At 35.7% G+C, this 26,541-nt stretch overlaps 1 protein-coding gene across 4 annotated transcripts in view; it reads left to right on the top strand.

Moving 5' to 3' along the window:
- Positions 1–26,541, top strand: part of LOC120767855 (transcriptional regulator ovo) — a 120,363-nt gene that overhangs the window by 9,656 nt on the left and 84,166 nt on the right. For all 4 annotated transcript variants that reach the window (XM_040094161.1, XM_040094160.1, XM_040094163.1 and 1 more), the window contains one exon: positions 11,003–11,135. In XM_040094161.1, the coding sequence (XP_039950095.1) occupies positions 11,090–11,135 (46 nt within the window). In that variant the 5' untranslated portion in view covers positions 11,003–11,089. The remainder of the gene's footprint in view (positions 1–11,002; positions 11,136–26,541) is intronic.

Here is a 26,541-nt window from a genome sequence, read left to right as displayed (position 1 = left end):
TCGTTGGTTAACCCTCACGCTATGATACTTGCTTTTTTCATTAATGGAGCTTACTTAAAAATGTTTGAAATATTTGATGCGTCGCTTCGGAGAATGTTACACAAATTTTTGACTCCCCAGTTCAGACCAAATGTTGTAATCTAAAAACAATTGCTAGCTTAAAGTAATTGGACTATTTATTCTCTAATTTTTATTAAGAAAGTTTTGCCCCATGGAAGAGATTTTATTTGTGGGTACAACGTGGTACATAATTTTATATCGATATATTTCGTGTGCGGAATTGTTGCGAATGTTGGAAAAGGCTAACGCTGATACAGTTTCATCAAAAACACAAGTCTACGAGTGGTCGAAAATCGTTGAAGACATGACTAGTTATGTACAACCTTCGACGTCTTCAACTGATGAAAATATTTAAAAAGTGAAGGATATGGTGCTTGAAAATCGTCAGGCAAGAGTTAGAGAAATTGCAAGAGAGATCGGCTTCTCTCGTGAGTTCGTTCGAATGATTTTGGTGAATTTTTTGGGTATGAAAAGCGTTTCAGCTCGACTCGTCCCGCAGAATGTTTTTCAAAACGCAGACCGTAAAAAAGTTTCTTTGAACATGCTTGATCGTACGAATTCCTATTCCACATTCATGAAAAGCATTATAACTACAGATGAGGCATGGGCTTTTGATTTTAATATGCAAGCAAGTCTACAATCATCGGAATGGAGGGGAAAAAAACGAAACAAAAAAAAAACCGCGAAAGACGTTCAAAAAGCCAAGTGATGCTCATCGTTTATTTGACATTCGTGGTTTGCTGTATCATAAATTTGTTCCAGAGGGACAGACGGTCAATAAAGAGTTCCATTTGGCAGTATTGAGACGTTTGCGTGAGAATGAATACCATCGATCAACCACCGTATTTGCCAGACTTAGCTCCGTGGGACTTTTTCTTGTCCCCCAAACTGAAATTGCCGATCCGTGGAACCAGTTTTCAATCGATTCGAAATTCCCAGAAAGAGCTGAAGGCCATACCAAAAAGTGCTTATGAAAAGTGTTCCGAGGACTGAAAAAATCGGTGGGGATTGCTTTGAAGCCGTATTGATGAACAATAAAATGTTTTGCGTTTTATTTACAGCTTCCTGGATTTTTTGGCACAATGTAATGTAAAAAAAAAAAAAATTATTACTAAAAGTTGTATCCAATAACTGTACCTGATAGCGGTAATTTTAACTTTTGCTAGCTCTTTTTTAAATTTATCGATAATGCGTATTACCCTATGATAAGTTGTAGTGGTTTATAAAAGTTAAAAAAAAAATAGAAACATATCTAGCAAGGCGCTCACTAAAACAATATTGCTCAATTAGGCCGATCATGTTTAATAAAAACAAATTTTAATCCACTTGTGCTGACAATATCGCAGCTATAATTGCTTTCTATAATGCACTAAGAGCAATTGAAAACTCGTGAATCAGCAGTTTTGTAATAAAAACTTCTGAATGTGACTGACAGCATGCGGCGCGTGTGGGCCTGCAAAATGTCAATCATGACTCTTACACTCGTCTTTTGTGCGCAAATGTATGCATGTTGTGATATTGAGCAGAGAGTTAATAGCATATTCACACTCTTCGTGCTTTCATAATAGCTTTGGCGCCATTGCCTTGAACATACAATGATAGATATGTCAAAATATTGAGCGCTTAATTGTTCGAAATAAGAATTCATGTAAAATTTATTTTAATTGAGGGAACTACTGTTGTTTCTTGAGTTGAAATAATTTCAAATAAAATTTAATTAACAATTAACACTTACACTTCAAGCAAATTTCCACGCTGTTGTTGAGAAATATTTTGATTTATATTTGGATTTGTGGCAAGGAGCCTTATTATTTTGTAATTTGTTTGACAAGCTGCTCTATCAGCCTAGTAAAATATTGATATTTCATTTTCGGCGAAATACCGCAGGCAGCAGCAAGTAAAAACAAGAAACATGCATCGGCAGTCAAATATAAAATAACACCATACACAAGGAAATACGTACATATTTATGTATCTAATAACGTGTGTGGAAGCACATTACCGAGAGCAATGCTGCGCAAAGAACTTCCAGCGTCGAAGTGCTCACATTTTACAGCTTCCAACTAGTGCCGGAGGAAAATGAAAATGCGCATCATCAAGCTAGCGAGTGAAAATCCTTTTGATGTCAGCGCAGATTACGCCGCAGGCAAACGATGTGACACGCTGCCACTGCCGCCGTGTCGCCCGAAAAACATTTGAAACGATGACGCTGTGCGCGTTAAAGAAAACAAAACACACATACGAGATACCACCATGTGAAACAGTTGCAAAAGCAGTGTTGTTATTGTTACAACATATGTACATACATACATATGTATGTAAACGGTGAAAACCAGTTAACAACTAGACCGGAAAGCAGTTTTGGAAAGCTGGATCAAAACAAGAAAACTCGTTAAACTTCGTGAAATATCTCGCCAAATAAAAGAGTTTTCCATACAATCACTTGATTCCCATCATTCCGTTTATGATAATGTTTTCGGATATTGTAGCCTTTTGTCAAATATAACAGCTTTTCATATAAGTTATATGAAATAAAATTTAGTTTACGGTTTCTACTAGTTACTCGTTGAAAATTAGTTTTTAACTAGCTGATTTTACCACAGGTTATACAAATACATATGTATATGTGGAAATGCAGACATATGCATTATTTATATTCCTGTCATATATTTAAAGTTACAAACTTTAACTGCATCATTCGGCAAGCGAAACAAAATTATTATTAGAACAGTGAGCAAATGCATTGAAAACGCTATAGCGCTAGCGCTGCAGAAATACAAGGACGCATGTGGGCTTTTGATTACTGACGTCTGTGCGAGAAAGCAGTCAAAATTTCAAAACTATTCTTATTAGCGAAATTGGAAATTCAAACTAAACATGCTAATTCGATATTAAAAATGCAAACGAAAATAATTCTGTGTGAGCAGGATATTAAAACAATGCATGTGTATATACAGTATTCTCTAGATAATAGCAACCTGTAAAAATGCTAGCGGTTACGTGGTTTAACATTATTGCTATAGACTAGTCACAAAAAGACAGTTTACCCTAATCTTATTTTATCGACGGTCAAATCTCTCTGATTGGGAAGTTAAAAAAGTAATATTGTTCGACAGATGCAGGTGCAGATAAGATGTTAATGTTTACCTGGCAAGTGTTTCTTGTTTTGGTCATGGAAAGTTTATGCCTGTTTCTCCTTCGCTCTGACTTCTTGAGTATATAAATAAGTATAAACAGGGCTTGGGTAAGCATCGTTTGTCAACTTGCTAAGTTCTTGCCGAAAAAAATTAGGTAAGTGATGGATCAAGAACGCAAATGACTTGTTCCTGTAGAATGCTCGTTGATATCTTTGAAATTTTCTGAAGCAGGCTCAATACAGTATTAAAATTATATGTTTTGACATCTTCTTTTGTACAATAGTTTTGTCAAGCTTGTGATAATGTCTTCCATTGGTTCTAGAGATATAGAGTTCGGTTAATTACATGGAGTAAAATTCTTTAAAATGTCACAATTTAAGAATCATTATGGTAGAAATTGAGGATTGCTTTACCGACGCCTATTATTTAAGTTGTGCTGAGATCCGAAACTCGTGAAGTCTTCTTCTTGGCTTTAATTGTCCATAATATTGCTTCTATTTTATTTACTAAGCAGTATTAATTAAAAAACAAGTAAGAAAGTGCTCAGTTCGGGTGTAATCGAACATTTTATTCTTTTGCAACTTGCAAAGATCAAATCCTGTAACACACATTGCTTCTTAACTTATTCTTCAAAATCTATGACGTCCCCCCAACGTAATCCACTTCGGCTCTAACACACTAATGCCAACATTTTTTCCAATCCTCGAAATAGTTATTAAAGCCAATTTCCAGAAAAGCCTTTAATGCGAATAGCGATTCACGTTTATGTGTTCAATTAACCCAAATTGTTTTCTCCGTAGCGATTGTTTGAGTTTGCTGAATAGTCAGAAGCCAAACGGAACTAAATCAGGCAAATACAAAGATTCCGACACGATATTAGTTAAAAATTTTGGAAAAAATACTCAGTTTCATGACATCCTGGTAGTCGAAAAGTATTGTTTCACTGAGATTAACGGGACGCTGTTTTCCAACAAAAGTTCTTTTTTCTTAGTCCCAACTGATCTCTCAAAATGGTTTTCACTAATCCTTCCGATACTCCAATGATGCCAGCAAGATCTCTGACTATTAATAATCGGTTCTCAAGCACCCATTCCTTTATGTTATAGACGTGTTGATTATCAATTGATGCTGGTGGCCGTCCCGGACGTGGTTCGTCGTCAACGTGTTGTCGATCCTCTTTGAATAATTTGTACCAAACAAAAACACGTGATCGCGATAAACAATTATCATCGGATGCATTTCCCAACATTTTAAACGTTCCGGAAATTTGATTCTAGACACAAAATTTAATGAAACTTCTTTGTTTAATAGTCGTAAAATCGTCTAATGCTGTATTGTTTCACTGACAAGCAGACGGACACACGGACAATTGTATGAAAAAACGCGTCTTGTAGTAAAAGTAAAGATCCGTATAATTTTTTGCTTTATGGTTTGAATTACATCAATCTCGATATTTAGTTCCAAAGTTCACCATCAAATGTTATTTTTCGACAGGAATTCATTTTCATATTTGGTCATATTGGACTAGAGATAGAAATAAACAATGACTTTATGTAAGCAAAACGTTAAGTTATTTAGTAAAGTTAAACGAAAATAAGTTTAAGTTAAAATAAACTAAATTTAAGTAAAGTTTTACATTATTCGCCAGAAACTCAAAAATATTCATGCTTAGGATTCGGCGACGGATAAAAACACGCAAAGGAAAAATTTTAAAATTCAATTATTATTTTATTGCTACTAAAATATTCCTATGCTCTTATAAAACTTAAAAAAAGTGACACAATTCTCTATATTCACTTTTCATTTTCCTAAAATCTTTCCGAGCTTCTCGCGCAACAAATTATGGATGATATGCACATCTTAGTATTAACGCATTATTATTATATAATATATATGTATTATAAAGATTGCCATTGATTTGGTTTTATAAGACTCTTATAATTTTGTTTACAAAAACAAATTGTGGAATCGGAAACAATTTTTAATTGCTAGTCATTTAATTAGTATTTACGGCAACGTGAGACAACCTGATTCTTCCTATTTCATACACTTGAAAATTGCTTCAGGCCTTGGCCAAATTCGACATTAAAAAATGTTGCGAAAGAGTTCAATACTTATTATTACAAGAAATCGTGAATACGTTACTATAAAATTTGGAATATTCTGACTTGTATTGAAGAAATTATCTTCTACTTTTTTATTGCTATACTTTAGTTCGCGTAAGCTAAAATTATATTAAAAACATCTTCAACTGAGATACATATGTATATGATATTAACTAATTGTAATATATTGAGTTAATGTGGAAAAAGTCAACCAAGGGTCGAAATTCTTTAAAATAGGGATATGAGGTTTAGACCAATTCCAATTTAATGTCTCTGACGCATTTATTTATTAATTTATTATACTTTTAGTAGTATTTAACAATACCGTTTTAAGAATAGTGGATAAGAAGAGTTGAAAATATATGTTCTGTGCAAATATGGGTAATATAGCTTTATTGGTCTGAATTTGATATCCCTGCAAAATTAATGCGGCTATGAAAAGGCGACGCTGTTCAATACCAGCATCCCCGTCAGGATCGGGAAGTAACTCTGCGCGCTATAACCAATAAAGAAGAAGAAAAAGCTTTATTGGTTTAAAAGATATGTTCTTTTAGGTTATAAGAGGCCGGACCATGCAAACTTTTGCAATATTTTAAAACCACTGGTACATTACAGCTTAGTTATGGCACTTTTTACCTGTTCGATTAATGACGTCTTGTGGTCGTGGCAGGGGTCTCGTCCTTAATTTTCCGTCAGAGAATATGTGTACCAAGTTTCATAAATTTATATATATTATATCTATCTCGATTATTGGTAGGTGATACAAGCAACCATTAGGTGAACAAAGCTATTACACTTTGTAGCAACATGTTGCAATAGTATAAAAGTACCCAATTTCAACAGTCAGCAGGATCCCAAGCACGTAAATAAGTGGGCTTCCAAGTGTTTATGTGACATAAACAAACCTTTTCCGACCGCTATCCGCTTTGATTGCTGTTAAGTGAATTGTTTTGAGCGGCGAAGTAAGGCCGCTGCAGAAAACTTTCCTAAACACCCGCAGCTTTTTACTTTACCCCAACAAATCTATTTTCACATTAGTTACTTCCCGTTGCCAGTTATCCTTAACCAAAAGTAAAAGAATGACACACACATACGTGTAAATGTACTTGCATATGTAGACATACATGTATGTGTGTTCATATGTACATACATACATATCTATGATATATGTGTGTCTGTATATGCATCAAATAAAAAAACGAAAACTTGCAGAAATTGTCACGAAGTGCTGGAAATGAAAATACTACTTGCTGTTTACTTTACATTTCGAAGGCAAAAGTTATGTACGAGCACCATGTATATGCCTTCTTTACACTTTTATTCTTGACGTATCCTTCTTATTTTCTTTTCTTTTGAATGGGCAAATGTAATTTCCAAGTGGAGTAAAATGTGGCGCATTAGTTTGCAAAGGCCATTAACAGCAACTGTTATATCTCACAATTGAAGAAGGAGCGCAACATGTACAATACACATATGCTCTCACAAATAAATACAATTTTACACACACACACAAAATATAAAAAATAAATATATAAGTTTGTGTAAATAAATATGTTTTTGAATTCAGCTAAGAAATAAATAAGGAAGTGAAAAACTTTTGAAGCATTTGAGCTAAAACAAAGCAAGAAAAACAATGATAAAACATATAGGAGTGCGAATGCAGGAATACTCATACACACATACACATATTGAAGACATGTGCCAATTGTAAGCTACAGTACGGTCAATCGGACAGCTCGTGGAAGCCACACATCTGCTGCGGTGCCGCTGCAACCATACGAGTACGAAGGGTGGCCGTCGCCGTCGCAGTCGCGCTTGTTGCCACAGCCCCACCGGTGGGTCATCCAAGTGCGTTCGTTCGTTAGACGACCGTTGGGTTCAGCACAGTCTGCTATAGTTCTTTGTTTATTTTTTCGGTTCTTTTTAGTTTCTTCTTCTTTTCACGACTTCTGTGCACTGCTTCAAAAGCCCTGTGAGCTTTGTTTGCAATAATGGTTTTAATAATTGGATAACACATTGAAATGGCAAAAGTATGTCGAATCCGAAATCTGGGTAACATGGGTTGGTGTACAAAGTTTCTTTGATCTTTTTTGGGCGGCTGTAGCTGAAAGCATTGGTTTTTGCATTCTTAATGCCCAGAAAATAGGTTACCATATCAAAAAGGTAATAAATATGTACTTAAATATGTTTGAGGGTTTACTAAAAAATCTTTTTTAAAATTTAAATCGACTTTGCCTTAAAAGCTTATGAATCATAAATCATTATGGTTTCACCTTTGCTACACATATTTTCTTAATCATCGAATTACATATATTCTATAAAGTATTAACCCTGATCGTAGTGCCGGTATTACAAGTATACAAGCTGGCGACAGAGCGCTTTTTTAAATTTTCTCTCTAATATTTCACAAGCCAAGTGACCTATGTATACACACTCTTACTTTCATCAGCTACCTTCCGATGTTTTTGGAAAATGAAAAACTTTGATTCTGCTTGTAGATTATTTTTATTTGATATTTTAGATCTTTTTACTCTCAAGTCGAGAATATGATATCATGTAAATGGCCGCCGCCACAGTTGATTGTCATTTGAGCCATTTTTATGGAATTTGCTATCACTTTGGCTAGAACCTCCGGCGATAGGTCCTCACATTCCTGACGGATATTGTCTTTAAGAGATAAACCCTCGACTTCAAAAAAGCCCAACAAAAAGAAGTCTGGAGCGGTGAAATCAGGCGATCGTGCTGGCTAGTGCAAATCGCCAAAACGAGTTAATTTTTACCATAAGTAAAAATGAGTCAAAAGAATATATTTTGAGCAGCACCGAAATGTGTACTCTTTATTTATACTCTTAAGACTAACTTATTACATGGTTCTTACTTCTATTTATACTAACTAATATGTTTACTTATTACTAGTTGATAGTTTGTTAAGATACAGATTATATTATTTGTTTAGGTTTGTTTATATATATATTGCTTGCTTAGATACAATTGCTTTGTTCTAAGATAAGGTTGTGGTATTCAAACTCAATGTTGTTTTGATACTTGTTTGTTTAGGATTATTTGTTGTAGTGACAGTGCACTTCAATTGTTCTAACTCAAGGTTGTTTCTGCATTCTGTTTACTGAAACAAAAGGTTGTTTTGATGTTTGTTACTATTATAAGGAATACATTCCTTAACTAACGGGAGATTAGGCGCCCGGGAAATGCATCTTTCAGAATATCGGTTGTGACACGCAGTGTAGTGTACCATTGTTTATTTACGTGAGTTCCATTAGGTCACTTAGTGATTCCTTTCACGTTTAAATTATAGAGAGCAGAAAAAAGGTGGACGAAGAGCGTATTGTTTTATTTTAGGCTCCTCTCTACGGATTTACTCTGCAAGTAATCGGCGCTAGAAGTTTTTGCTACTCCCAAACGACTAATGGATTTTAAGAGAAGCACAATCAAGGCGAATAAACGACATATTTGTGATTTGATGGCGTGCGTTACGTTCGAGTGGGTTGAAATAAAGGACGGTTTTTAAGATAAAACTTGCTTAATTCACTGCCGCATCCACAGGTTTGACATTCAAATTCGAACTAAATCTTGTGTGTTGAGACTATTGATTCACTCTGAAGAATCCCTAAATATGGAACATTCCTTTACTTTGTTTACTAAGTTTGCTAGGTATACTACACTCATTCAATGGTTTTCTCACTTCATTAGTGGTATCTTCGGCTTTGTTGATATATTTTTCGACTCTCTGGTGCTTGGCGAATAGAAGATATTATACTAGTAGATCGAGAGATTGAGAGCACTGAACTGGAGATATGCTGTCATTTTGATGTATATATTAGATGACTATTCTACAAACTTGCAAGCGCTAAGCATTCTAATTAAAAAGATCATTTGAGAAAAAAATCTGAAGAAATTTTGAAACTAAACTTCACTTAAAAAATCGTTGGCTCGAAACCGGCTGCGAAGTTGTTCAGAATATTCATTGAAAAAAAAAACCCGACCTGCTCTAATGTTTATACTCTTTTATGTCAAATTCAACTCGCTAACTTTGTTGGTACTTCTATATGTCAAATTTTTTACAAAACACATTGAGGAGCATAGACATGGCGAATCGATGACGGCTATCAATCCTATGTCAAAAATAATGTAATCAGCACGGCCCTCGTCTTTTATTCGGCTGATATGTAGTGAATCAAGTTAAGCTGTCATCTTTCTTTCAAATGCGCGTGTGTGTGCCCAAAGGTTTGACAAATGGAGATATTGAAATGATAAGGAACACATAAAAAGCTGTAATATTTCTTCACTTAGTCGCTAATACAAGAACTTAGCACGCGACTAAGTAAACATTTGCCAATTTACAAATATGTAAACCAGTTACTGGTACATATGTACATATGTGTAAACAACTATAATACACAAAATAGTATGTGTTTACTCGGGACATTTAATGCGAATGCCACGAGCACTCCAACCAAACCTACATATACATACATATGTACGTATAGGTGTATATGCGGGAGCAAACAACAGGCGTGCCGACAATCGCGGAAGGAGTAAGTAAGCCAGCGCCAAAAGGTATTTCGTGTACAAATTGCCACTTGAAGCGATCGGCGTGCCACTAATCAAGATACTCAGCTACAAGCAGCAACTTAGGGACACTACAAAGGCGAACGTAGAATAAACAGGCGGCGAACGCACACAGCACAAGGTGGTATTAACATAGCAATGCAAACACATGCATACATACATACATACAACAAATTTGCTAAAAGCCAGTACCGTTTGCAACCAAACAACCGGCGGTTATGATGAAAGTGGGCGTAGCAACGCGCTACAAAGCACACACACTTCCATACAACCATTTATCTACTTGTACACTTATATAATATATAAGTATGCATACATTAACATTCATACATATGATACATAGGTTCGCGCGCTGCGGCTTTTGTTGTTTGTATGTATATGTGGAGTGCACTTGTGTGCGAGTGCCCGAAATGGCAATTAAGTAATTGAACGGGCACGCAGCCGCATTGTGTGTGGTGGCGCATACCTCCTCTGTGCCCCACACCTCAACGCACTTCACCTCAGCCGCGCCACCGCCTTCCCGCTCAATGAGTATTTGCTGACCAGCGACCAGCATGCTAGTCAGCCGGCAGGCAGAGATATTAGCGCCACATAAACATATACACACACTTTAATACATTCAGATGTATCATCAGCAACCAACCAAGCGCGGTCAGCCTAATGGCATAAAACGTAACTGCGATACGACTAACTACTATTTTACTACTTTGTCTGCGGCAAACTTTAAGCGCCACAGCATGTGCGTGTGCCGGCTTGTTTGGTAGCTTACTAACTATGTTTGTGTTATAGGTGGCAAACGAAGGTGTATGCGGCACAGCAGTTTATAGGCCAATGAATTTGTTTAGGATCGCTGTTAAATGCGACAAGGTGCGAAAGGAAGAGGTGTGTCGTGGCACAACACTTTACCCGACTTGGTGACTTTTGCTTGTGGTTAGCGATGAGGTGTGTCAAATGGTCGGCTGTTAAGTGGGAATCCCTGTGGATTTTGTTAAAGTGTACATTTAAATACAGTTAATGGTTTCGGGGCTTTATTTGTGGTCTCATTTTTGACAGTAGAATGTATGAAAATGTTTTTGTTACTGAATAATTTATTTACTGACATTATTTTTACAGTTACAACAAAATTGCCTGAGTTCTTAATTGTGGCGATTTCAGCACTGCACTGAATATTTTCGTAAGTTCTACAAAAAAGCACTCACAATGTGGCACTGGCTGGAAATTGCATTGATATTCCTCATCTTTCAAGGTAGGTAAAACACATATACAAATATTTACCAAACAGTTACTAAATTATTTATTAGCGTATTAATTTCAATTTAAAATGAGTATACATTATAATTAAATAAATAGGAAAAAAGTTGCCGCTTCCGGCTTAACATAGTACACCAATTTTGGAAAAAGAATTTTTTATTTAACGGAAGAACCACCAACTATTGTATTAACCAAATCTAATATTGTAACGCATAATAATTTTGGAATAATCTCAAAAAAATAGTAGCAAAACTATGTGTACACATCTAACACATAACGTTTCGTCTCGTTTAGGGTTGATCTACCTATATTAGATTACGCTGCCTAAAAAGGGATAATTTGAAGGATTTTTTCACTTTTATGATTTTCAGTATCGTTAAGTAAAAAACCGATTATTACAAAAAAGGGAGGAAACATATATAGGGATAGAGACGAAGGTATGTATTCTGGACTTAGCGTTATGTGGTAAATCGAAACTCGCCGAGCTCCAGATATTTCATAATAACTACAATAATATTTTGTATCCCGCAATGTTGAAAAATAACTTCTTAGATTGCATAAACAAGTACATATCCAGCCAAATATTTCAAAACCATATCCAAATATCGTTTGGTCGCATATATTATAATTTTGACTTAAAGGTTTGTTTTTTCTTCATTGCCAATAAATTCATTACTAGCGAACCTTCCATTGAGATCTATGACTGGTCAAGACAAAGATAATACTGTGGGTCCCGGTTCCATCCATTCTCTCATACAGTTGGGTTTATTATGATTTAATTTCTCCATATATTGGTCAAAATCAGCAATTCTTTATTTATTTAGACACAGCCACATTTGTCACGTTTCTTTGTTTTCTTTAGGGTGTTCATTATATTCACCTTAATTTTTACAAGTAAATCTATGAAATGGAAAACAACATAAATTCAAGATCATAACAGTCAAAAAAAAATATTTATGTAATGCTATCATAACATATCTTATATAACAACAAACAAACCGAATTTCTATATACTGGGATTTAACCCTTCCAATCAGGAAAAGGTACATGGTGAAATATCAGTGTTGGTTAGAACCGCGTGCTGCAATCTACTTACAAGCCATAGCAATATCTTTAAAAAATAGCGGTAGTGATTTAAAGCTAACGGCTATATTCTCGCCACCCCGTTTAAAAATTGCAAAGTGACAGTTTAATGACTTTTTAGCAACCCAAGAAATATATTTCTGGCAGGTGGTGATTATAGTGCAACATATATATTGGATCTCACGTCTAATTAATCCAAAAGAAAGGTATTACACTATTATCAATGGTACCAATAACTTTGACATAATATCATTGAGTATGCTGGCAGATCGAAACAAAATACCAGACTTTGCTGTAATCAAAAATATAGATGGCAGATCGCTTATATCGCTAATGTTGAAGTAAAAAAGCTTATAACTGAAAAAAGGCGAACTAGACGTGAATGGCTGGTAAATCGTTCTCATTTCATTCATTTGAAGTTAAAGAAAATCGCATAAGTGTGCGGAAAAATACAACACTGAAAATTATATAAGGACACTGTGACCAAACTCAACAAATTAGAATAACTTACTTTGGACGCATTAAGCCACCAGTAGATTTCAACAAGCCCACAAGAGACGTGAGTAGTAATTGTTTTCGGAGTGAAGATGAAAAGGCAATTTGCTTTGTAAACCACCTAGGAAAGGCACTTCAGCCTAGCTACCCCAAAAACGATTTTAAGCTTGAAATGTTGCCGGAAACCGCCTATCTATCAGGAGTCCAATTTTTGAAATTACAACATCATAAAATAGTTTGAATCAAAAAAGTCGTCAGAACACGACAATATTACTTCAAAAATGCTTATGCAGCATTGTAGAACAAGTAAATAGAATTACTACCGAAGTCATAAAGGCATTTGAGCAGAGTTCTTTTAAGCAATATTCCTTGATGCTCATTCATTCGATAAGGTGTGGCATGAGAGCCTTTTATGGCCTTTCGAATGGCGAAATCTTATTTAAAAAAAGGAAGTTTAATGTTAGAGCGCTAGGCCCTACTCTATATGTTTTATGTACAGAAAGTATTCCTACAGCTAAAAATATATTGATATCCACTTTTGCGAATGACACAGTCCTAGTATGGCATAATACTAAATGCTCCATCAGAGCGTCAAAAGTACTAAAAGAGCACTTAGCTTTTGTCGAAGAATGGGTAGCTATTATAGTTGGCGAATGTAAATGATCAAAAAGACCAAAAAGCTTTCAGTGATTAAATTCATTTACTTAAAGAGAAGCCTTACTTGGAAAAAGACACATTGAAATAAAAAAAATTGGGCAACATAAAATGAAGGAAATTAAACTAGCTTTTAAAAAAAATTGTAGTTCTGTTAAAGAACGCGATAATATGTATTTGGAAGTATGGTTTAAAAGTGTGAAGTATGATCTGTGCAACCGACATTGACCTGATATAAAGGTTTGACTCGGAAATTCTTAGTGCAAAGAGATGCGTCGCCATGGTGAAATCGTAATGAAAATATTCACAAAGATCTTGGTATTCCCATGGTAAAAAAAAATAGAGAACAGCAGAATTAAATATTAAATGCGAACTAATGCCTTACTACAATTCTGTACTTAAACCCATTTTAAAAGAAGATATCTACGAGCCCTCTAAAACGCAACGTACTACCACAATCTTGAGCTGGTCTAGTTGCAATGCGAATTGTTTGAATTTCAACAATATTTAATCAATAAATAAAGAATTATTAAACACGATATTCATTTTGTGATCATTTAAAAACAATTTTTGGATTTTTCGTGTTTTCGTCAATTCGTTTGAACGCCCACTGAGATAATTGGCTTACTTACTAGTATGACTTATAATTAATCGATTAAATTCCTCCTTAAAAATTTTTTTTTCTAGAGTACCAAATTTGAATCACTCAAAATGTTGTGTTTCTTGAATTGTTCCTCTAATTTAATTTAGTAGTTTTTGAAGTTTAAAATGCTGTAGTTGGATTCCTAATTAGAAAATATTAATTTATAGTGACGTTCTCCAAATGAAACGATGTGATTGAACCTACCTAATCTGCAAGTGCTTATAAATATATTTCATCCTTCCCAAACTACTCTTGCACATTATCCAGTCTGGTGCTTTCTTCAAAATATTTTCATATTCTGCAAATTTTAGTTCCTGAGAGTGATTACGAACTTTCAAAAGATATGCTCCCATATTTAATAAACATACACGGTCAGGTGTATTTACGTAAAAGTCCAGTTATAAGCAGGGTGCTATATATACTTAGTATATCAAACCATTGTGGCACATGCCACATTTATTTATTTACTTATTTATCGGAATGCAGTTCAAGCGAACACACATACTTACATATGTACATATACATATGTATATGGAGTTTGAAAGGTGTATATATAGCGCTGCCATAGTGAGATATTCATTATTGTGTTAATGCTATAATGTATACAGAATTGTTGTTGCGGTTTGGCTGACTGCCGCAATCTAATAATTCTTTCATGTATTCGCGTATGCGGTATGTTTGTTTAATTTCTGTGCAAATAAATAAATAAAGCAGCTACATAAAGTAAAATGAAACAAAAAGCTGAAAAACACACACAGCATGTTCCGCAGGTAAACAAATTATGATTTTCTGTTTGCGAAATGAAGTTTGCTCTGGCTAAAATAATAATAGAATTAATGTAGTTTATATGCACTTGTACATACATACATAAGTATGTATGTATTATATTGTTGAAAGCGGGTGAACGTACACTTTTAAATGTTCTATGAAGTGTAAATTGAATCGGCAAAACGAAAAGCTGAATGCTAAACCGCCATAATATGCGAAAATATCCCGTTTTTTGTTTACAGTTATACGTGTAGACTTATATGTGTACTTACATACTTATGAATATGAATGTCCTACTGGGTGTTTAAGTATTCAGAAAGTAAAAATTGATAGAAAAATCTATCATATACCCCAGGACAGAGAACTTCACTAGAATTAGAAATTAAAATGTTAAATATATGTATATAAGTATTAATAATAAATTGATTCTGGAAATTAAGTAATTCGTTTTTATACACAAATATATACATATGTACATATAGCTTCTCTTCCTCACAATAGTAGTTGGTAGCATCTCCGAACGTATAATGAATTTTATACGAAGCTGTGACCAAGCTGAGCTTAGGGTGTCCGCAAAGTAGACGCTTAGAACTGAGCCAAGCGCATTTTCATAATTAAGCAATATGCGAATTTACGCTCGACTCGGCTTTGAGTGTCCATCCTGCGGGAAACGATAGTAGGAATAGTCATTTCAGTGCGATATTTTTCACGGTTTAATAAAAGTTTGAACATAGCAAAGTCAATAGTATTGGTATCCGAATAATTTCTTACGAACATTGTATCTGCTAGTATTGCTTTAAACTATAGTTTGCTCATAACACTCTCCTAGGCAAATTAAATGTAATATTGGAACTCAAACTCGATTTTAAGGCGGTGTGTAGCTATTTAAAAAAAAATCCTCAATATTAGTCATTTGTCTTTAAAATTTTATTATGTTCGAATTTAAGAGTTCGCTTTTTTTTTGTTTTCCAACGTATGCAAGTAAGTGCCGTTATGTTGGCTTTATGTCTTCCACCCACAACTTCGTCTGAAAATTAAGAAAAACGGCTGCATAAAAGTCTAGCAAACATTAAGTATGAATTTGATAAGGAAATATGCGTGTGAAGATTGGCTCTTGTTCACTTAAAGAAGACTAAAAGTGGATATACCATAGTTTGGCTGGTCCAAATATGTAGCGACCGATAAAACAAACAAACTGCACATTAACATTTTTACGATGTGCTCGTGTTCGCACGTATGCACCCACAAGCCGCGAAGCTGTGGAACTTTGGTGGCGAGTTAACCGGTAAGCATTCTTAGAGGTACTCGGTGGTTAGTATCTGATAAGGTTTTATTGAATAAAAAAACTTAAAATAGTTAAATTATATTTTCATTTTTAAAATATATTAATCTTCATTTATAAATAAGTAAGGAAGGGCTAAGTTCGGGTGTCAACGAACATTTTATACTCTCGCATGATAAAGTGATAATCGAGATTTCATTATCCGTCATTTACATATTTTTTTTATTTTGCTGTAAAATTAGTTCCTGAGATAAGGTTTCTGGTCCATAAGTGGGCGACGCCACGCCCATTTTCAATTTTTAAAAAAAGCCTTTGTGCAGCTTCCTCCTGCCATTTCTTCCGTAAAATTTAGTGTTTCTGACGTTTTTCGTTAGTCCGTTAACGCACTTTTAGTGATTTTCAACATAACCTTTGTATGGGAGGTGGGCGTGGTTATTATCCGATTTCTTCCATTTTTGAACTGTATATGGAAATGCCTGAAGGAAACGCCTCTGTAGAGTTTAGTTGACATAGCTATAGTAGTTTCCGAGATATGTACAAAAAACTTGGTAGGGGGCGGGGCCACGCCCACTTTTCCAAACAAATTGCGTCCAAATATGCCCCTCCCTAATGCGATCCTTTGTGCCAAATTTCACTTTAATATCTTTATTTATGGCTTAGTTATGACACTTTACAGGTTTTCGGCTTTCGCCCTTTTGTGGGCGTGACAGTGTGCCGATTTTGCCCATCTTCGAACTTTACCTTCTTATGGAGCCAAGAAATACGTGTACCAAGTTTCATCATGATATCTCAATTTTTACTCAAGTTACAGCTTGCACGGACGGACGGACAGACGTACGGATGGACAGACAGACATCCGGATTTCAACTCTACTCGTCACCCTGATCACTTTGGTATATATAACCTTATATCTGACACTTTTAGTTTTAGGACTTACAAACAACCGTTATGTGAACAAAACTATACGATAATACTCTCTTTAGCAACTTTGTTGCGAGAGTATAAAAAATGTAATTAAATATATATTAAGTATTATTTTTGTCTTAAAAATTTTTGTAATAAGCTTACTCCTATCCATTGAAAGTCTATATGCGCTCTTAACAAAACTTACCGTTACTACATCATCTAATGTCTGATGGGTTGCCGTGCAGCAGCGCCTTGCATGCATTAACTATACGAATACTAACTATAAAAAGCTACTGCTCTACGATTTTCGTCTGCGCAACATATTGCAGCGTTCAATGTCCCTCGATCCCAATATGAGAGCGCATAAAATTCTATTATGTTGCCCGAGATGTGGACAAATGGTTAATACAGCGAGTTGCTGCACTTGCACACAGGCAACCACACACACTTATATATACACATACATACATATGTATGTACGCAAATATGAATTCTGAGTCTCGAAAAAACGGGCTGCTGCAAGAGCGCTGCATGTTGGCCATGAGGCGTTGTAGCGGCATTCCCGTGCCTTCGTGGCTGATCGGCATACGAAATGAATTGAGGCGAAGACTGAACGCAAAAGTCAAGCAAAATAAAAATCGAAAACACCAAGAAACAATCGCGTAGGCATAATAAGATATTGTGCATTATGGCGCGCTACTAACTTGCAAGCTGCGAGCGCTCGCCAACTGACAGCGCCGGCCGGACGTGGAGCTCACCTTTTCGGACTGGCTGCACACATGAATGCATATATCCTATTATGTGCTTGTGTGTATCTCCTCGTTTACCTTCACTTTGTATGTGCATGTGTAAAATAGGTTATATGGACTTAATGCGATTTTAATACGATAATGTGACATAAAAATTCATTTCGATTTACGACACGACAAATAAATTGCTGGTAGTCATCAACTTTGTTGCCTCTTTCAATATGCCTGCTCATGTGTGAGCGCACGTGTGTGTTTAAGCCTGCACTGGAAAGCATTTACATATAGAGACATGTTTGAGTTAATACTCACACCCTTGCATGCTTGTATGTACTTTTGAATATTCAATCAGATTCTTCGTAATTCTTTCCGCATGTTTATGTTAATATACTTACGCAAAGAATACAACTTTGTGTTCAGGCATATTTAGTAATTATATACACACCATATAATACGCATACATACATAAGTATCTCATTCTATATGTATATACATATATGTACATTCATCTGTAGATAGCAATGTGTTTTTAAAATTTTAATATGAGTATTCATTAAGTTCAATCCAGTTTTAATACCATTATGTATGCAAGGTTTAGAGAGATTTAATTATAAATACTAAATTGATTTTAATTAGGTTTGAGCAATTATTTCTTGATACTAAGGTTTCTAAGTAAAAAAAAATTACAACTTTTTACTCGAAGCTCACGTGTTTCTAGAAAGCCCGTTGTTTTAAATATACTTTAAAAAGATTATATGCACATTATAATTCAGTTTTTATTTGTGTGGAATAATTACGTATTTAAATCGGTAAGTACATAATTATAGTGGCCTGCCGCCTAACTCTCGATTCAGCACTAGGTCAAAGAGGCTTAAATTATTCTAAATTAACTAAAGGTTCAATATAAAGGTTAAAATACACATATGGATTTGATAGCTGTTCTTATATTTATTAAAGCTCATGCAAGTGCCATATTGAAAATAGGTAAATTATGTTAGGTTAAGATTAAAGACCGATCGTGCTAAAATCGCCAGCTGGATTATCACTGGGAGAACTTTGAACGCTGGTTCATTGTGGTACCTAAAACTCTCATATTATGATCATAAAGACCATCATAATTTGACAAAGCGCTATGCGTAGATTACAAATTTTTCGAGACGGTTAATATCAGTTTCGAATATATCTCAACCACAATTTTAAGTTTCAACCACAATTTTAAGATCCATCCAACTTTGACAATTTGCGTACGAAAATATTTTTAACCTTACCGCATGTACGTCTATTGGTCAATGCCAGTTCCTGCGTAATACTCTAGGTGATAGTAGATAAGAGAGTTGCATATCGTCAAATACAGAAAACGATCAGAGATCAACAACTCAAAAAGATTAAAAATATTCAAAGTTCTCTAAATAATTTGAAACAACTATTTAAGACATACTACTATGAGCAAAAAATAGTAAGACTTTGTTCATAATTTTAAAATTTTCAAAACCCCTATCGCCCAATTCAAAAAAATCCCCTTGGCCCCAATACACTTGTGCCAGCGTTTTTGCCAATCTTCGAAACAGTTGTTAAAATCAATTTCCCATATTCAATACGTGTAACGATTCACGTACACCCAACTCTTTTTTTACACGGTTGAAAAAAAAAAAATTTATGAAAAATGTTTAATCTAGTCCAGTTCGTCGCAAACAATTGCGCTTGTTATCAAGTAGCGACGAATAATTATGAATCTATAAAAATAATTGTATTTATTTCTATTCTAATTTTTCTGTTTCTGGATTAACAAATTTCTTTTGTTTTTTGCTTAATCTACCAATTTTTCACCAGTATGAATTATGTATTTTAAGTTTTAATGCTCAATAAAATGCCATATGAACATACAATTTGTATGCATATCTGAAATTTTATAGTTTTCAACATTTTTTACACGATTTTTCGAAGAATATATACTTAGTTCTTTATTTCATCTTACATGGTTTTCAGATGACATGGAACGTATCCCCCATTTTGCTATAGAAAACGTCTCTTTTTATATCCTGAACAGGGTATATTAAGTTTGTCACGAAGTTTGTAACACCCAGAAGGAAGCGTCGGAGAAACTGTAAAGTATATATATAAATGATCAGTATGTCGAACTGAGTCGATTTAGCCATGTCCGTCCGTCTGTCTGTCTGTATATATACGAACTAGTCCCTCAGTTTTTAAGATATCGTTTTGAAATTTCGCAAACGTCATTTTCTCTTCAAGAAGCTGCTCATTTGTCGGAACAGCCGATATCGGAGTACTATAACATATAGCTGCCATACAAACTGAACAATCGGAATCAAGTTCTTGTATGGAAAACTTTCACATTTGACAATGTATCTTCACCAAATTTGGTACAGATTATTCTCTAAGGCAAATATATAATCTCCGAAGAAATTGTTTAGATCGGTTAACTATAGCATATAGCTGCCATACAAACTGAACGATCGGAATCAAGTTCTTGTATGGACAACTTTCACATTTGACAAGATATATTCACGAAATTCGGTACATATTGTTTTCTAAAGCAACAATATAATCTCCGATGAAATTGATCAGATCGGTTAACTATAGCATATGGCTTCCATACAAACTTAACACATAGTTACTAACAGAAATGCACCTGTGAAGGGTATTTAGCTTCGGTGCAACCGTTTTTTCTTGTTTTACACGGATTTCTGAGGAACGTTGGGTGTATAATGTTTTCAATTTACTTAAACGGTTCCCACGGAGCGTTCGTTTGAGTTTGCTGAATGCCAGAAGTTTCACAGACGTTAGCGCTTTAAAAAAAAAGTGGTTTTGGAACTAATCGTCACTTTTCTTAAACCGAAATGATCTTTTACATTTCGGTTCATCATTAACGCGTTCTGGACCCTCTTTGAATAAATTGTACCAATCAAATACACTGGCCTTTTCCAACGTTCTGAACGTTTCGGCACCAGAAATTTGATTCCGAACACAAATTTAATGGAACTTCTTGAACAATATACTAAACTATAACATACTAAACACTAATAATTTATTTTGAAGGTAAATTTGGCACAGATGTCACTGATAGTCATATCAACCTAGAAAAAAATATTCCGACGAATGTGGTTTCACGCAAAATTTAAATTAAAATGTCCCATTATTTTTTGCCCACAGAAAGCATATTTACGACTGAACCAAGCATATTAGTTGTTTTTAAAGGTGTTTTGATCATAATTCTTCGCAGTATCACTTATTCCCTATACTCGTAATTGTAATCACTGTAATCAATCGTCAAACCCCGTTAAACAATTTAGCTCCATACTGTAAATATTCTGTTTATTTTTTTATAATATGATCCTTTTATTTTATTATAAACAACCCAGAGTAAGTCTATTATAGCTTTAACGGTTTGCTTGTATATACTTGTACATAAATTGAGTGAAGGGTTTTTAGTCGTTATTACATAAATTGTTTCTGAAGTGTGCCATTCAAGGCATCGAAGTTACATAGTTTTTATATAACTATGTATATTCGTGTGGTTTGGTAACAGATAGCGTAATTATTATTCCATTGTTCCATTACTTCGAACAAGCGCTGGAAAACCGTTGTCCTTGTGCGTCTTTTTCAAATATGTCGAGCTTTGTGTTTGAAAGTGTTTTTATGTGGAATCCTCTTTATGACTTTAACATGAAGAAAGGCTCAGATAGAAGATTATTGTCAAACACAAGAACAGTTCGCAGAATATCTGGCAGTCATTTATGTCATTTAAGCAGCAATTTCAAACCGATTAAAAGTCATTCGATGCATTCAAAAGAGGGGAAAATAGGTGATTTTACTTGTAAGGATTGCTGCCTGAATGCATAAAAAGATTCGTTTTTGAAGCAAAATGAATCCATTACTTAACACTAAACGCAAGACATCATATGTGAAACCTGGTTATCGAGCCAATTCAACGGCAAAGCCGAACATATGTAATGGCAGAAACGCTACTAACCACAACTCATCAAATTGAAGTGAGGGATTGTCAAAACTGCTTTAAAAACAGAAGCTGGGAAGTTTTATTTCACCCTTGCATTACGACCGACGCAGTTTGTAAGTATAAATAAATGCGGGTTGTTCAATGTGGAATATCTTTTTGACAAAATATACTGTGTGAAAGCACTGCCCAAGTAAAACACGGCCGCTGAAAAGTACTCGATCAAACTTTACATTTGATATGACATCATTGTTTAGAATAACCTTGCAAGCTTAAGTGAAAACAGTCCTGAATCAATTTATAATATTCTATGCCGTAATAAAATTCTCCAAACAAATTTAAAGCTAATTTTCTTAAAGTAACAGTGAAGACAAGCAAATTTGCATTAAGATTCATTTAGTATAATTTCATGATAATTGACATTAATTTAATTGAACACAATAGCCAAAGTGCGGATCCCTTTCAGGCGAGGAAAGAGCAAATAATAATGGCAAAATGAAGCATCTCTGGGTATGGGTGTATGGCACAGAGTTTGTCAGCTGATTAGTCAATGTCATTGCCGTCAGCAGAATAGCATGGAAGTGCAAAAACAAAACACAACAAACAACAAACATTTAGCATTAGACAAGGGGTATTCTTGAGAAAAGTGGTGACTTTGACGACCTCATTTTGCGTTTCATTTATTTAGATGCTGAATGATTTGGACAGTTCTTTGTAAGGGTCTGTGCATTACGATGAACTGGTCTGAGTGTCTAAAGAAGCTGCAGAGTTGTAGTAAACAGTAGAAAAACAAAAGCTGAAATATGTTAGACAGCTTCATATATTTATATGTCTCACCACTAGGATTATTGCTTGCCGGTCGCCGCGTCACACGCTCCTTGCGCAAAAAAATTGCATTCACTTGGCGGACAGTTGGGTATTTTTCAATGTCTCACATGTTACGCGTAGCATGCAACCACGCGACGCAGTGCAAATATTACTGCGGCGACGGCATACGTGCGTGCACTCAACTACTTACATATACGTGTAAGTCTTACTCTAACCCGAACGGCGACGTCGCATGAATGCATGCGCTTATATCCACTGGAACCCCTACGCATCATCGAGCTTTCCTGGCTGGCAGATGCGCTTAGTTACTTCATATATTACGCTTGCCGCCTTTTCCTTGTTATTGGGTTCCCTATTGCGTTGTCGCTTGTTTTCCGTCTTGTTAACAAAGTGTCAGGCGAGCAGCCGACTTGTCATTTGACGCGCGTTTCAGGAGACTATACCGCCACACACACAGCGCCACACCACGCCATACAACACAACGCGATGGCTTTGCATTTCACGCTAAGGGATTTGCCATTGTACGTTGTACGTTCGATGTGGCATTTAGGCGACGGCAGTGAGGCGAGGGACGCCGCGTCGTCATCGACAACGGTAGCGGTGCCACAATGTTGATGCTCAATTGCGTGCGTTGACGTTACGTCGCGTCGCGTTGCATTTCTGCGCGTAGTGTAAGCCGCGTACGTACGTAGGCATCACGTTGCGTCTTGGTGATCCGCGGCGTCAACCGCTGCCGCCTGACATTTATTGTAAGTGAAAACTTTAATTGCGATGCGATTTTCCAGTCTTTGGTTTTTTGCACAGAGCGCACTATTAATTGAGGGAAACATTGCACCGCAATTTGCTTGCCGAGTACCCTTGCAATCCAAGGTAATCAATGAGACAGCTCAAATATTTTTAAGTAAAATTCGACCTGGGATTTCGGAAATGAGGTTAACGAATAAAATATCTGCCGTTGGAATCTCAGAAAGCAATGGTATTAACCCGAATTGGGGTACAAATACGGCGAAATAAATCAGTGAAGCGATTTAGTGAAAATAAAATAGTGACAATAAACACCATAAATACTATATAAATGTATATTATATTCCAATGTACCTCTTACAACACTTTATCATATGCAACTGTATATGTGGTTGTATTACTTTCCGTCTTATTATTTCCACTTGTCTCTGACACACCCATAATTCAGATAATTTTCCTTATTGCCACTTCGTGCTTAATCGCTGTAATTAACACTTCCGAAATGGACCTTGAGACGTGCTGTGTCGCGTTGCCGTAGACGCCCCCAACCACCAGCTGTGCTGTTATTGGGCGCCTGGCGGGTAATTCGCATCGATGAAATCCAATAACCAGAAAACAGGCCTGGCATGAATCATGTGTCTTGCACATTGCGGATTGTGTTTTTTGCACGCTGCTTCCTACTTTTTATACCTCTGAAAACAATCGTATGAAACTTTAAGTATTTTGTTTTTATTATCTTATGTTATTGTTAGATATGGGAAGGAAAATATAGTGTTAAGTAAGGCCAACGACAGCTTCGCTACTCTTAACAGAGGTATCAGGAACCCTCGGCTATCGGCCAAATAATTAGAGCGTATCTTAAGCCTGATGAGACGGCGAATTTCCATTCCAATTAATTCGACGGGTTGATTGAAAAAGACGCCTGATTCCACGGGTCAGTCGTGGAGAAAGAGTCGATATGTTTCTATCTCGCCTTCCTCCACAAAACTATGGATATTGACTTCTAACCCCATTGACAAATGGATATTGGCCAACCCTTACAATTTGGATTGACCTTGCTGAGAGCAAGCAGGTTAATGGAGTTCTTGCTTTCTACTCACGACTACAAGTATCTCGACACCGTGCAAGTATTGGTTGTAGAGCAAGTCCCTTCGTCATGATTGCAATAGAATACAGAGACTCCTTCTACTTTGTCCACACAAGATGATCTAAAACAAATTTCAGAATTATATAAAAGTGCTATTATAGTTTGCATACTATGCCTGAGTTTGGTTGAAGACTTTTCCCCGTAAATTTCAAAAGTTCCATTCTCTGATTATTCTCCGCATGCTATAATCCTATATCTTTGGCTAATTTTGATAATATCAACTTAGATTAAAATCAACAGACAATACTTTTGCAGAAAGTATTAAATCTAATGTCAAGAATTATTATCAAGATTTGAGTTCTGTGTAGAGCCCGCTTCAGAGACATCATTAAACATGAAGGACAAGGAAAGTAACGTTCAATTTCTTACTTAAGATAAAAAGCAGTAAGACTATCGAATATTCGGTTTTGAAAAGACAAAACTGTGTAGGATTAGGACTAGTCTTAAAATTCTAAAAATCTACCTCTTCTTTTCTGAAAGCTTTACTGTGCGAATTAGCTTAAAGAAACGCCCTTTAAGAACTTCATGAAAAATACTGCGGGTAATAAAGTAAAAATCAGTTTAAACTTGGAGCGAAAGACGCAAAGCAATTCATTCATTCCATTTTTCCCTACTATAAAATTACATTTTTTAGTTCCTTTTACGAAGCTAAATTGATATTCAACAATTTCAATTTTCCCAGCACTATGCATAAAAGGCACTGAGAAAAGCCGATGGTGGGAAGAAAAGTGAAACAATAACAATTGCGAAACAAAAACTTTGCAAAATTTGTTTTTCTTTGCGTTATTTCGTTGTTGCTATTGTTGCTGCTGTCGGTTTTTTATTGCTCAAGCAAGTGTGTTAAACTATTTGAAATAGCGATGCGGCATGCGAATGCCATTGTACGGGTATATTGTATTTCCACGTGGCAGCCCCTCCCGCAACACTACAACGCACACATCTACGATATAAGTGCAGATGGCTGTATGTAAGTTCGTGTGCCTAATTCAAAGCACCGGTACAACATTGAATTTCTTTCACGCAAAGTTTTTCCATTACCAATCGGTGTTAGCAGCAATTGGATTCTCTGCGCATTCCACGGCGCGTTACGCTGCAAAAATGGCACAGATTGTTGTGGGTGGCACAACAAGTGGCTGCTGTTGCTGCCGCTGCAAGAAGCAAGCGGTTTCGCTGCGAAGTAGCGCTTGTCGCTGGCGTCGCTTATGGCCATCGTAAAACTTAGTGTCAAACGCCTGGATTCGATACTTTAAGCGCCGAGTCAATGAGAAAGTTCAGCGCAAAGAAATGCCGCGAAAGTCTGTTAGGTGGGTTAGAATCGTACTTGGTTTATGCTGGTGCAAGTACATGCCGTATTTCCTTGGAGGTTTGGTGATGGTTTGATTTGCCTGACTACTTATGAACGCCACTCGCTTTGTAATTTCAGCGCCTGGCATGAAGTGGCGCATAAAAGAGCTTTGCTTGACTTTTGGTTTGTGAGCAAAAAACATGCAAAAAGATATACCAAAACTTTGGAATTAAATGGAAAAAGCGAAAAGGTGCGCATTTTATGCTCACATTGACATAATAAAAACAGCATTTTAAATCAGCAAGCTGCAATGATTGCTTTGAGCTTGTTGTAATGAATTTTCAGGTTGTGAGCAGAAATAAAATTTTCAGACATAGCATTTTTAACATTGAGCCTGATAATTTGTTGCTAGCAACGAAAATTTTATGACTAAAATAAATGTTTGGCCCAAAAGGTTATTGTGCCACTAATTTTTGTGGCACATGTATCAGACTGGATCCTAAAAAGTGTTTTTGTTAAAAGGGTTGTTGTGTACACTTGCCTTTAGATTACGTATAGATTAAAATTGAGGATAGCAATGCGATTTTGGTCCGTTGAGCCCTGTGTACATACCAGTGAACTTGAACTAATTCGTTATGCTGATGGAAACCTCTCACGAATAATTTCTCATCTTGTATTCAAAACAATTGCACAACATTGATCCAATCCACGATTTTTATCAACAATGCTCCGACGTTTGAGATGTCCCAAAAATTAAGGAAACTTAACTAATCTCACTTTGGCATTAGCACAACACACTCCGAGCATTTAACGTGGGCATTTAGCCGCAACACAATGTGAACATATT

Source organism: Bactrocera tryoni, chromosome 2 (genome assembly GCF_016617805.1).
Source record: "Bactrocera tryoni isolate S06 chromosome 2, CSIRO_BtryS06_freeze2, whole genome shotgun sequence".
NCBI lineage: Eukaryota > Metazoa > Arthropoda > Insecta > Diptera > Tephritidae > Bactrocera > Bactrocera tryoni.
This window is presented reverse-complemented; position numbering and strand designations above follow the sequence as displayed.